This window comes from Saccopteryx bilineata, chromosome 11 (genome assembly GCF_036850765.1).
Source record: "Saccopteryx bilineata isolate mSacBil1 chromosome 11, mSacBil1_pri_phased_curated, whole genome shotgun sequence".
Taxonomy (NCBI): domain Eukaryota; kingdom Metazoa; phylum Chordata; class Mammalia; order Chiroptera; family Emballonuridae; genus Saccopteryx; species Saccopteryx bilineata.
The window spans coordinates 59,123,366-59,137,648 of record NC_089500.1 but is presented as its reverse complement, the minus strand read 5'-3'; the positions used below and the strand labels follow the sequence as shown (position 1 = coordinate 59,137,648).

At 42.2% G+C, this 14,283-nt stretch overlaps 1 protein-coding gene and 1 non-coding gene across 2 annotated transcripts in view; one reads left to right on the top strand and one right to left on the bottom strand.

Annotated features, from left to right (window-relative positions):
- NAPG (NSF attachment protein gamma) overlaps positions 1 to 13,541 on the bottom strand; it is a 31,574-nt gene extending 18,033 nt beyond the window's left edge. The window contains exons 1-5 of the mRNA XM_066246918.1: positions 13,354 to 13,541; positions 6,732 to 6,799; positions 3,505 to 3,589; positions 2,417 to 2,434; positions 1,738 to 1,768 (exon numbers count right to left, since the gene is read on the bottom strand). Coding sequence (XP_066103015.1) covers positions 1,738 to 1,768; positions 2,417 to 2,434; positions 3,505 to 3,589; positions 6,732 to 6,799; positions 13,354 to 13,409 — 258 coding nt within the window. The 5' untranslated portion in view covers positions 13,410 to 13,541. The remainder of the gene's footprint in view (positions 1 to 1,737; positions 1,769 to 2,416; positions 2,435 to 3,504; positions 3,590 to 6,731; positions 6,800 to 13,353) is intronic.
- LOC136315826 (small nucleolar RNA SNORA21) lies at positions 6,028 to 6,161 on the top strand. The gene has a single exon (XR_010727604.1). It is a non-coding gene; the product is annotated as a small nucleolar RNA SNORA21 (small nucleolar RNA).
- Positions 13,542 to 14,283: the final 742 nt, after the last annotated feature.

Sequence of the window (14,283 nt, the reverse complement as noted above, 5' to 3'; positions counted from 1 at the left end):
TTGCATCAAATCAAGCATGACTAAGAGTAGCAGAGGCCCAACCACAACACTGACACCTCTCCATAAAAAAACGGGCAGCCTACTTAAAAGTTATACAATTTTATACTCTTCACGTGTTCTTCTAGTATGGCAAAATCATAAAGAACAAAATTAAAATATGCCTATTTTTAGTGGCCTGTGTGCTTTAGTCACCTTATTGCTTCTCTGAAGCAAACAGGACAGGAAATCACAAGTGCCTCCATCTACAAACCGCCCCCTCCTGAGCCTCACTGGGGGGTGAACATGAAGGTTTGTATGATAAATGGTGGAAATTTTATCATTCCGAATGAACTGTGGACAGGTAGCTCAGACCTCCTAATAGTGCCAAGATTGTTCAAAGGTATTTAATTTAAACACAAGAGAATGCCAGAAAGCATTTTCTTTTATCTTTTCCTCTATTCACAGGTTTCTTCTACCTTCATTCAAAGCAGCGCCTTTCAAATCCTCACATTAAAGATATTAGAGAAAAGGAAATTATTTCTGAATAGCCTGATAAAAACTAATGCCTTAGTACAGCTGCTAGAATATAAACTGAGGTTGTCAAGATTATGCATGATTAGTGTTCCAGCACTTCTGTACTGGGACAGTGTACCCTAATAGTAGACGCAAGGTCCAGGCCATTCCATGAGGCATCTTGGAGTTTCCTGTCTTAGGGGAAGCTATCTCTCTAGTTCTTTATGGTAGAATTAGAATTAGAATTACTAGGCCAAAGGCTATGGAAACTCTTTAAGCCCTTGATATATATTATGAAAGTATTTTTTAAATGACATTAGAAAACCTTCCTGAAAAGGTTAACTGTAAGCTGTAAGATATAAAAGTGTATGTAAACATTATCTGTCTTCTCCATAAATGAAAATGTTTATGTGAAAAAAACTAGAAGAAAAAACCTAAAGATGCTAACAGCAATAACTAACATTCCTGAATCATTTCACTGTTTCTAAGTGTTCTACAATGAGCATGCATTCACTTACAAAAATCAGTAAGTTAAGATTATGGAAGTTGTAAACATTAAAAACAGAGTAAGTTCTTAAAACAAGGCTTTACAATAAATAATTCAAAACAACTGTTTACCATATTAGAGAACAAAAATAGAAAGGAAAATGTTCTATTTCAATTGCCACTGGCACACTTGGAGAGTCAATGTCATAACGTAATACGTTCTGTCTCACAACAGGAAGTTAATTCCCAACCTGTTATTAATAAGCAGAAATATGAAAAGCAGCATAACTATATTAATTAAAATATTCAATTAAAAAAAAAAAGAGTTAAATAACAACAGCTTAAGTCTTTGGTTCTCTTAATGCCAGCTGACATTTATAAAATAAGCCAAAATCTCTCCTTTCTCTAACCCATGGGTAGTAAAAAAATAAATACTTGTAGATTTTTATTACATTAAGATGTCCTAAAGTTCTCAAAAGTAGAGAAACCTCCCACTTTGTTTAGCTCTCTCCTGGTTACAAAATGTAGACCCTTGGGGTGCCAAGTTTCCTCCAACACTTTCTCTCCTAAATTTTATATACTTTTAAAACTCCCTATCTTATAACACACACAAGGCACCCTCAGGTCCAATTAGCATGCTTTGGATAACAGCTCTTACCTTACAGCAAAGACACTTTTCAACTTCAACATAAGTTTACTTCAACACCATGTAGTTAATTCCTTTTAGCTATATAACAGTTGTGACAGAACATTACTGACCTTCAACATCATGCCAGCTTGCTCATAAGCTCTGCAAAGAGAATATAGTTTCTTGGATGAGATCTTAAAGAAATGAGGAGGAGAAACTTTCTGCTTCAGCTAAGGGAAGTTATTTCACTCTTAACTGGCTCAGGCACTACATATGGCTTTAGGCTTGGATTAGCACACAACATACTGATTTTTCATTTTCATGGGCAGTAATGCCTTAAAAACACCAGGCATCTGAGGTGAAGGGATTTTATTTTGCAGATACAAAATTCAGTATGACTCAGAAAGGTTAAATGAGCTTCTATTTCACAAGCCTAACTCCAAGTTCAGAAACAAATAAGTACTCTCTCTCCCCAGTAGCAGGAGAGAGAAAGCTCCATGTTTTTCTTCATAGGCACTATTGACTACCAAGAAAGAGAGGGAAAAAAAGAGTCTAATTTACTTGGTTTTTCATAGGTTACTGAACAAAATGGTCCTAAAAGTGTTAAGTGAATAAAATGTTTATCTTAGGAGAGCTTAGTTTGTAAGGTTCAGGTGAAGACTGAAATAAATGGAAATGATTTTATTTAAATCAATACAAAAGAATTCACCTTTTACAAATTTATGTTAGAAAGAATTTACTGACCTATGGAAAACATTTAAAACATAACAATCTGCAAACATATGAAAATGTGGGAGAATATTTACTTACTTGGCAGCATGAAAAAGACTGAATGGATGTGTAACAGTTAAAATTAAGGAAAAAAAAAGCAAATCAACCACTTCTAAATATGTGCTATTTAAAAGACAAAAGTAACTAAATCAGTGTCCCAGCTGTGATCCAAAAAGGAAATCCTAAAATTAGGTAAAAAAGAAATAAATTAATGCCTGTTGATGTCTCTTATAACCCCCTAATTCACAGAAACGCCACTTAGATTTTAAGCTAGTTCCATCCCACATTCGTCTGAAGTTTCACTAAAATGCAGCTATCAGTAACCAGCGAGACACCACAAGCATTTCTCAGTATAGGTTTTAAAAGCCTTCAGGAAAAGTTATTGTCTTAAACGACTTATACATCTTATTTCAAGTTCCTGAGGCAGACTGTACTTTAAAAATACTTCTACAGCCTGACCAGGTGGTGGCGCAGTGGATAGAGCGTCGGACTGGGGGATGCAGAAGACCCAGGTTCGAGACCCGGAGGTCGCCAGCTTGAGCGTGAGCTCATCTGGTTTGAGCAAAAATTCACCAGCTTGGACCCAAGGTCACTGGCTCAAGCAAGGGGTTCCTCGGTCTGCTGAAGGCCCATGGTCAAGGTACATATGACAAAGCAATCAATGAACAACTAAGGTGTCGCAATGCGCAACGAAAAACTAATGATTGATGCTTCTCATCTCTCCGTTCCTGTCTGTCTGTCCCTGTCTATCCCTCTCTCTGTCTCTGTTAAAAAACAAAAAAATACTTCTACAGCAGCTTAAGCGCCCCTACCACTGATGCTTCCTCCTTAGTCTTCAGAGCCTGTCAACGGGTTCGCCTCAGTTCATCCCCAGTAAAATTATCGTCAAGGAAATCCAGAAAAAAAACAAAAATAAACCCTCAAAGGTAGTTCTGCAAAGCAGTGTGGACCCTATGATCAAAAATCTCTACAAATGTTCCTTCAGAGTTTAAAAAGGAAGAATATTTTTCTGATCATTTTCTAACAGCATTGTACCCACATGTAGCAAATTTATAACAAGGGAAGATAAAGTGTTTTTTTAAAATCAGCAAACTGTCAAGTCTTATTGTAGAGGCTGAAAAAGATACGCCCTGTTGTTCTCATGGGCGACAGCTTCTCTCAGGCAGGCGTCTTTCGCTTGCTCAAACTGCTTGGCATTCTTAAAAGCAACAGCTGAAAGAAAACAAAAAGACTTTCTATTTCCACTACTTTAAAGAGTTCAAATTTATCATTACCAAAATCTGCATCATGTATAAAGTATTAGAAAATATGTATACTTATTTTAATCAAATACTTAGGCGGTTTCATAAAATGATAAAGTATTACTTTTTCTAAAAGCATTTTTCTTACTTTTTGATGACCAATAACTCAGAAGTATTATCAAAAGGTTTTTTTAATTATAGACTATTTGCTAAAATCAGTAATACTTCCACTCAAATCAATAAATCTTTCTAACACCAACATCTAAGCTTTGACAAACTAAGACTGTATCAGTCACACCAAATAACAGGTACTGTCACAAAAACCAGTACCTCGCTTCACTGACTTTACATTTAATAAAAAAGAAATGACAGCGCACCAGCAGTGCTCTACTCCTAGCCTACTCCATCTTCTCAATGATTTAGAAACAAAGACCAATGAACATACATTACTTTTACAATAAACCCTCCTCTTTGGCACAATCTTTAAATATATGTCTAAAAAATTAAAAATGCTTTTTAAAACTAAAGCTTTTTACATTGTATAGGTTTCTGTGGGGAAAAAAAAAATCTCAATATTTAAAGACTTAAAATACATTGCTCACTGTTTTAAAATGTCATCATCAGAGCAAAACAATTAGGACTGCCATAAAAGATGGTATTAGAGATTTTTGTAAGCATACTAAAGGTTAGCTACAAATACATAAAAAGGATACAACTTAAAAAAAAAAAGTTATTTATTAAACACACACTCTTAAGCCCTAGCAGGGTAGCTCAGAGTGTCACCCCAATACTCCAAGGTTGTCGGGGTCAATCCCCAGTCAAAGTACATACAAGAATCAACCAGTGAATGTATTTAGGTGTCCCCAAACTATGGCCCTCGGGCCGCATGCAGCCCCCTGAGGCCATTTATCTGGCCTCCCCTGCAGCACTTCCAGAAGGGGCACCTCTATCATTGGTGGTCAGTGAGAGGAGCACTGTATGTGGCGGCCCTCCAACCGTCTGAGGGACAGTGAACTGGCCCTCTGTGTAAAAAGTTTGGGGACCCCTGGATGGAACAACATACCAATGCTCCTGCTGCCCCTCTTCTTCTCTAAAAATCAATAAATAAAAAATTTAAAAAATAAGACTCTTAAAATTCTCTTTAATAAGATATTGAAAATAAACTTCTAAAACTATTTCCCCCTCTCTGAACTTCCACATTTATTCTGTTGTAAACACATTTTGTGTAAACTCTTAAAGAAAATAAACAAAGAATGCTTTAACAGGGAAATCGGACCTGAAATATTTATTTTTGAAAGCAGCTCATGGTCTCAGAAATTCCTAAAACAACTGTGTCAAATTTCCCTAGTAGAAATTTGCAAACTGTTGTGCCCTCCACTTACGAAGGCTTCTTATACAAGGTGTCCATAAAATCTATATAAAGATTGAACTTTGAATAATTTTCCTTTTTGCCTGACCTGTGGTGGCGCAGTGGATAAAGCGTCGACCTGGAATGCTGAGGTCGCCGGTTCAAAACCCTGGGCTCGCCTGGTCAAGGCACATATGGGAGTTGATGCTTCCTGTTCTCTCTCTATCTCTCCCTCTCTCTCTCTCCTCTCTCTCTCTAATAAAAATGAATAAATAAAAAAAAAATCTAAAAAAAAAAAGTGAGCAAACTAAAAAAATACATTTAAAAAAAAAAATAATAATAATTTTCCTTTTAAATATGATATATAAATACCAGAGATAATTTACTCAAGGTTAAAAAAAAAAGGGTTAATGACTCATTTGTTGTCATTTCTTTTATTATCTAGAAAATTACACCTTCATTGTACTGATTAGTTTCAATTTACCCCATTTCTTTTTCCTTTAGTGATATACTAAAACTAAAGTTTGTCATTAAGCACAGTTCCTACATGATCTCTATGCCAGGATAACAAAAGTAATTAGGGCTATCACCAAAACACAACTGAAAATATATTCAGGTACTTCAAATCGTATTATGCTTTATACCCCAAATAATCCAATATGCTGAAAGCTATCATTCCATAATTTAAAATGCTAAAAATTTAGTAAAGCCTGTCTGTTGTATATTTCAGATCATTTTTATCTTACATACAGATAATACTCATGAACAGTTATCAGTATATCTCAAAGTGAGGCTCATAAAAAACACATGCCAAGGCCTGACTGGTGGTGGTACAGAAGATAGTTGATCTTGGACACTGAGGTCACAGGTGCGAAACCCCAAGATTGCTGGCTTGAGAATGGGGTTGCCAACTTGAGCGTGGATCATTAAAATAATCCTACGGTCACTGACTTGAGCCCAAAGGTTGCTGGTTTGAAGCCCAAGGTCGTTGGCTTGAGCAAGGGGTCACTGCCTTGGCTTGAGCCCTCCAGTCAAGGCACGCATGAGAGACAATTAATGTACCCCTTTTTAAAGCAATCATTGGGCCTTTTGCTAATGACTCACTGAGCTGTCAGGAAAGGGCCGAGTAAAACACTGATTTGGGTGAAGCAGCAGCAGGTTGTGTTGTTTTGCTTCAGTCAGTGACATGACAAAATGAAAAATGGCAAAAAATAAAAAAGAATCAATGAAGAGATAAATAATATAACTACAAGTTGATGTTTCTCATCTCTCCCTTCCTTGTCTCTTTCCCTCTCCCTCACTCACTAAAAAAAAAAAACACACACACACAAAAAAAAAAACAAAAAAAACATGAACCAAACATCTGATTTTAGATGTTCACAATAAGCTAATTAAAAAAATTTATTAACAAAAATCTTAAAATCTTTATTCAGTAACAGAGATGGCAAAACTAGAAATATATGCAAACAACTGAAGTTCAGGAATGTACACAATGCTGAAACCTGCAGCCATGTTATGCCAACCCTACTCATCTCTGCTGTTACGAGAGGCAGAAGTATGGAGACCTCTGACTCAGCCCTCAACACATTTGAAATTAACAAGTGTAAAAACTGCAAGGGCTTGGGCTGGTGCTGGTGGTTGTTTAATCAGTAGAATCTTATAGGAAGCATTAAGAGGAAGCATTATGAGTAAGTAAGTATAAGAAAAGGTTATCAGCCTCCTTTAAGATTACACATGGGAGTTACAGGGCTATAGTCACCCATACCTGCTTTTCCATATTCAGAAGCAGCACTGTCATAATCTGGCTTCCACTTCAAAAAACCAGTTTTCAGGCTAAAATGAAAGAAAGACATGTCTCTTAGAGGTTACCAACCACATTTATAAGTCAGAAGTCTGCTTATAACGGCTGTATGGGCCATTAAAAAGAGAGGAAGAGGAGCCATCAGGTAACAAGTCCCCATCCTGACAATCTCCATCCAACCATTTTTACAATTTAATACAACCTCACCATTTTCCTTTCCACTGCCATAGACATGGTTTTCCTCATTCTGAAATGCCTGAATAACATCCAAGTATAGCACAGAATCTCAGTGCATGGTCCCCAGACCTGGAAATGTGCTAGAAATGGAAATTGTTGAGTCCCATCCTGGAGCCACTGAACCAGAAACGGTGGCAGCAAAAGCCAGGCTGTAACAAGCCCCTGGGCACATTAAAGCTTGAAGCACAGCATCAAGCAAGCATTTGGATTTATGAGACTGAAGCACAGGAGAGGACAGAGATTAAATATGGAGTTATCAGTATATGCTATGCCAAGGGCCCAATTAAGATCCCCTAGGGCAGGGGTCGGGAACCTTTTTGGCTGAGAGAGCCATGAACGCCACATATTTTAAAATGTAATTCCGTGAGAGCCATACAATGACCCATGTACATTCCACATTATCCAATAAAAATTTGGTGTTGGCCCTGGCCAGTTGTCTCAGTGGTAGAGCGTCGGCCTGGTGTGCAGGAGTCCCAGGTTCGATTCCCGGCCAGGGCACACAGGAGAGGCGCCCATCTGCTTCTCTACCCCTCCCCCTCTCCTTCCTCTCTGTCTCTCTCTTCCCCTCCTGCAGCCAAGGCACCATTGGAGCAAAGTTTGCCCGGGCGCTGAGGATGACTCTGTGGCCTCTGCCTCAGGCACTAGAATGGCACTGGTTGCGGCAGAGCGACACCCCAGATGGGCAGAGCATCGCCCCCTGGTGGGCATGCCGGGTGGATCCCAGTCGGGCGCATGCAGGAGCCTGACTGCCTCCCTTTTCCAACTTCAGAAAAATACAAAAAAAAAAAAAATTTGGTGTTGTCCCAGAGGACAGCTGTGATGGGCTCCAGCCACCTGCAACCATGAACATGAGCAGAAAGAAATGAATGGACTGTAATACATGAGAATGTTTTATATTTTTAACATTTTTTTTATTAAAGATTTGTCTGCGAGCCAGATGCAACCATCAAAAGAGCCACATCTGGCTCGTGAGCCATAGGTTCCTGACCCCTGCCCTAAGGAGACCTTAGAGAGGGGGCAGAAAACCATAGAATACAAACATTCAGAGGAGCAACAAAGGGAGTCACCAAAAAAGGATGCAAATGAGCCACCAGTGAACAGGAAGAATACCAGAAAGACAGGGATGTTATGAAAATAAGCTGATTTCAAGGATCACTATGGGCTTCTCAGATGCCAAACCAAAGGTCGTTCAGGTTTGAGTCCTTACCTTACTTGCCCTTTCTGCAATATTTTATTTTCTTGCTTTAATTTAAAATAATTTTGCATAAATTTAGGGACTATAAAGCCTGAGTGTGCATAAGAATAACTAAATAAACATCATCTTAGATTCTAAATTTCAATTCAGTTCGCATCATTCAATGTAACGCGTTAGCTTCCAGCCTTACCTGAGAGATGGAGAAACCCCAGAGCCCTCAGGAGCACACTTTCATTTTAAGACAACTGTGTGCACGGCCCACAGGCCCTAACTTTAAAGAAACATTTTTCTGCCAATTAAATTTATATATTTATATTTGTACTTGTGTATTGTTGAGCAGATAAAATATATTATGCTCACTTTGTTAAAAATAGCGCTGCCCACGTGGAAGCCTGTCACTCAGATGGATATTAGTTGCCCTTCTTGCTTGGGATGGGCGTGATTATATTAATGTGTGTTGGGGGACAGGCTGTAAGCAGGCAGGATCCTTATAGCCTAAGGCTTAGTTTTAAGACTAAACCTTTCCCACCCTTTTTGATGTGGGGTGGTACACTCTCATGAGGAATCCCATTATGCCTCAGATAAGTGACTTTGTATCAGAGATTTCCTAGTTTATATATTGGATTAAAGGTTTTGAATCTACACTACAAAGTGGGGCAGACTGGGAGCTTGCTCTCTGTTCCTGAGGTTAGCATTAGAGAGGAGAGTACAGAAAGGCCACGTGGAGGAGGCCAGGAGAAGCAGCCAAGATGGCAGAATGCTAAAGGAGAAGCCAGTTTGTGCAGAGTTTGTGCAGAGAGGAGATGGGGAACAGAGGTGAATAAGTCTGGTGAGCTAGAAACCTTTGATTCTAGGAAACTCCGATAAGTCAGTAGCTTTGTGAGCACTGAATGAGTGGGTTTTGGAGCCCAGTGTGTGTTTTTACTTGCCTGTAGGGTGCAAGCTAGGATTAAAGGTAATGGCCCACCAATTCTTGGCTCCGTTGTTTCATTACCATCTGTCTGAATCTATTCCGAACCTGCATGTGAATGGCCATGATGGTGGCTACTGGCTTTACATGTATATACTGGCATAGACACAAATCTGTAAAGCGATTTTTCAAGCTTAGCAAGAATATTTTTGCTCAGAACAAAAACTTTAAATTGCAGCCTGTCCACTCTAATCCACAAAATTGAGGAAGGACGCAATAAAAATTTAATCCCCCACCACTCCAAAACACCTATTATACAGTGTGTCCGTAAAGTCATGGTGCACTTTTGACAGGTCACAGGAAAGCAACAAAAGACGAAAGAAATGTGAAATCTACACCAAATAAAAGGAAAACTCTCCCAGTTTCCTACCTATTCAGTGCAGTTCGATGTGGGCTCACGCACAGATTTTTTAGGGCTCCTTAGGTAGCTATCCCGTATAGCCTCTACAGACTCGTCACTGACTGATGGCCTACCAAAACGGGGTTTCTCCATCAAACTTCCGGTTTCCTTCAACTGCTTATCCCACCGAGTAATGTTATTCCTATGTGGTGGCACTTCGTTATAAACGCGCCGATATTGATATTCCCGTTGCACTTTGGTCAAGGATTTGAATTTAGCGAGCCACAGAACACACTGAACTTTCCTCTGTCCACATCTCGACTGGCATGGCCATGGGCTGCTCCGCTATATACAGTGTTATGTCATCATCTGCGCATGCGCACATGCTGCCACATCATCCTACAGAAACTGGGAGGGTTTTCCTTTTATTTGGTGCAGATTTCACATTTCTATCATTTTTTGTTGCTTTCCTGTGATCGGTCAAAAGTGCAACATGGCCCTGGCCAGTTGGCTCAGCGGTAGAGCGTCGGCCTAGCGTGCGGAGGACCCGGGTTCGATTCCCGGCCAGGGCACACAGGAGAAGCGCCCATTTGCTTCTCCACCCCTCCGCCGCGCTTTCCTCTCTGTCTCTCTCTTCCCCTCCCGCAGCCAAGGCTCCATTGGAGCAGAGATGGCCCGGGCGCTGGGGATGGCTCTGTGGCCTCTGCCTCAGGCGCTAGAGTGGCTCTGGTCGCAATATGGCGACGCCCAGGATGGGCAGAGCATCGCCCCCTGGTGGGCAGAGCATCGCCCCTGGTGGGCGTGCCGGGTGGATCCCGGTCGGGCGCATGCGGGAGTCTGTCTGACTGTCTCACCCCGTTTCCAGCTTCAGAAAAATGAAAAAATGAAAAGAAAAAAAAAAAAAAAGTGCAACATGACTTTACAGACACACTGTATTCTGTGTATCAACAGAATTTTGAATATTCCTTAAAAAACAAGGTATAATCACTCATGTGCTAAGGGGCTACATGTGAAAGAGCTAGAGATTTACAAACAGTAAATACCCAGTCAACTGAGCATCTTTAACAGAAGTGTGAAGGCACTCTGGTTAATTTAGTTTAATGGCTATCTGTTTTGACTATTTTCGTCAAAAGATTCAATAAAGAAATTCCGTTGAGGCCCAACAGTTTAATCAATTTCCAGAGGACCCAAACCCACAAAACCCACTACCTGTTTGAGGGGATTAATTTTTTTATAATTATAAAACTACTTGGCACTATTGAACCTTATTATCATTAGAAGATAAATATCAAATCGTCTGTCCTAAATTCCAAGCCCTCCTAGATTCCAAGCCCACTTTACTGGCCACCAACTGAACCTTTAAACAACACATTCAAGCCTTAATCTGACACCTCCCTGCCCTAGTCCTGCCCACCCATCACATGCATTTACCTCTCTGTTCCTGGCTTTGCTGAAGGTCTTTCCATCGCTCTGTTTCGTTTCCCAAGTTAGAAATACCGGGGTCAAGCCTTTCCCTCCACATCCAGTCAAGTCATCAAGCTTTTCAATTCTAAGGGATGTTGTCCAACCCTGCCCCTTGCACTGCTGCTGGATTTCAGGCCTTCCCCAGGAGGGCCTACTGCCCTATAATGGGAAAGTCACCTTCCCCACCTGCCCTCCTCTTCCATTCCTCCCACTATGGGGACAGCAACCTTTCCTCCGTTGTATCTCAACTGAAGCCACTGTGTACTTCTATTCTAGCACAGAATACCTGATTTTGCCTCATTTGTTTACTTGCCCACCCTCCCATGAGTACTAAGATCTGAGGAAGAGACCACCTTTTACCATAGTAACCACAGTAGCTGGTGTTCAGATACACGGTGACAACTTTGTAAATGTTTGCTTACTAAATATGCCAAGGTTCTCACTCTTTCTGCTCCCAGTCCATTCTTCACATTGTCATATTTCTTTTCTTCTCTTCCAAATGAGAAGAGGGGAGATAGACAGATACCCACATGCACTCCACCAGGATCCACCAGGTAACCCCATCCAGGGCCAATGCTCTGCCCATCTTGGGCCATGCTGGCAACCAAACTATTTTTGCACCTGAGGCAGAAGCTTAATGGAGCCATTCCCAGTGCCCAGGGCCAATGAGCTCAAACCAATCAAGTCATGGCTGCAGGAGAGAAGAAACAGAGAGAGAAAAGGGGAAAGGAGAGGGATGGAGAAGCAGATGGTCGCTTCTCCTGTGTGTCCTGACCAGGAATTGAATCCAGACATCCACGTGCTGGGCAGACACTCTACCACTGAGCCAATCGGCCAGGGATGCCACATTTCTTTTGCCTAAAATATATCCAACCATGTCCCACTGGTTATTTGACCCTCAGAAAAGCTAAGATTCAGGACCATCCAAGCAAAGTCTAGCTCACACTGTGGACTCAACTACTCACCGTTCCCCAAGCACGTTTCAGGCCTGTGTGCAAACTACATCCTAGGCAGAGATTCTACATCCTGGGCGGAGATTCTCTCACAGGATTTACCCACCTCTAAATGTCTTACTTTTCAGGCCCTGCTCATGTATCACCTTTTGTTAATACATGTTTCTAAATTTCCCCAGGCAGAAAAAACTTCTTTCTCCCTCTGAGTTATCAAAGCATAGTTAACACTGCTTTAGGATGATCCTTATTACATACACTATTCTTTTTTCTTTTAACTTTTCCATTGATTTGGGGTAGGGGTGGGGAAGGAGAAGCAGGACAGAGAAAGAGAAAGAAGCACCAATTTTTTGCTACACTTAGTTGTTCCATTTAATTGTTCATTCATTGATTGCTTCGCCTATGTAGCTTGACGGGGGATCAAACCTGCAGCCTCGGCCTGCCGGGAAGGACACCTGATCCACTGAGCAATCCGGCCAGGGTCCACACACACACACACTATTCTGATAATACGTTGTGTTTGTTCTCAAGACCACTGTGGGAAGTCGCACCTTCCACACTGCCGGAAGTGATGTGGTACAACAGAAAGAGCCTGGGCTTTTTTACCGGTGGAGTACCGAATCTGTGTCTTCCCACTGTGTAGCCCTGGGTAAGCTAGGAAGCTTCCCCAAGCCTCATTTTCTCTTCTGTAATGAGAATCGATTTAGAAAGCCGTGGAGATGTCAGATTAGGTATGTGAAGCATCTGATATATAGAGCCCAATGCACACTTTCCATTATCTCGAACTGCCAAGAAAAACTTGGTTGGGAGTAATAACGCAATCGAGAAGAAGGGGAGTGTGAATTAGGCAGATTCAATTCAGTTCCGCAAATATGATATTTGTGGGTGCCGACGTATCATAAGCCGGCCAAACAAACATGAAATGACTCAGGAAGTTCTCGACCCCAGGAAGACGGCAATGGGACATGACCAGCGGTCACCGGGGAATCGTCAGGGTCAATCCAGCCCACTCCCCAACACAAGGCAGTCTTTTTAGGGCAGGGGTTCTCGGCGGCGCGACTTGATCTCCCCCAGGAACAGCGCTGGTGGTCACAAATAGGGGGGAGGAGACACACTGCTGGCACGTAGTAAGGGATGCCGCCACGCACAGGGGTCCGCAGTGAGAATTTCAGGAACCTTGTCTAGGGTCAAAGCGGCTGAGCCTTCACTCCACCGACCCCGAAAACGCGCGAGGACTTCCGGCGCGGGTGCGCCGAGAGGGACTGGGCTTCGGCCCCGCAGCGCCCGCGCTTCCGACCCGTCGCAGGCCTCCGTCGCCGCCGCCCTCACCGTCACTCCCTCCTTCCAACCCCCGCGATGCTAAGACCCGGCCTGCGAGGGGCACGACCCGAGCGCCCGTACAGAGGCCCACATCAGAGTCTCGAACTCACTATTTCTCAGCTTTGGCGAGGTGCTCCAGCCCGTCATTGATCTTCTGTGCTGCCATCTCTCCAGTCCGCCCCTGACGTGGAGAAGAGAAGGCTGGCTGAGTAGGCGTGGGAACGCCGAGGAGGAAACCAGGGCAGCGCCACAACCCAGCGGCTACAGGGGCCAGCAGGGCTCAAATCTAGTAAGGCAAAGGAGGAACGGACACCTGTCAGGGCGCAAGGCAGGAAGGCCCTGCGCAAGCGCAGCGCGCCAGGGATTTAGCGCCTGCGCGGCTGGGTTCTAAAGGTGGTTCACTCGTTTACTGGTAGTTCATTCAACAAATTTTTATGGAACCCCTCATATATGTATGTCAGGCACTGCTCTAAGCACCAGAAAAATCGGCGGGGAGTACAACAGACAAAAACCGCCTCCCTCATGGAGCCTTCCCTCCCTATTCATGTGAAAAAAAGCGTGGGCGTTATAATTTATTACATTTGTTCCATAGCTAGAATAGTATTTGTTAGAATTAATCGGAGTCAGACAAGACCAGAGTAACAGGCTTTATTGAAAGAAAACCTGCCCGGCTGGCTTGCAAGGTGAGTCGCGCCAGGCACACCCTGGGACTTCGGTTTTTAGGGTTTGGGGGAGGAGGAGTGAGAAGGGTCGTGGGACGTTAACCCATTGGCTGCTGGACCAAAGAGGGTCTTTTATGGAAGTTTGTCAGGACTTCTCTTGTGACATCAGACATTCCTTTGCGGTTGGTCATCTGCTTCAAGCCCTGAAACAGACTTACTGGCAGGGTTAAAGAAATGAAACCTAAGAGTATTCAGTTTTTATTTTGCCTTTTGAGTGCTATTAAGGTGGCCAATCTTCCTCCTTTAGGGAGGATAGTCCTTCTTTTGTAAGTTTCGTCTTCCCTTGAAAAGTGTCCTCTTACATGTTCTCCTTTTTGA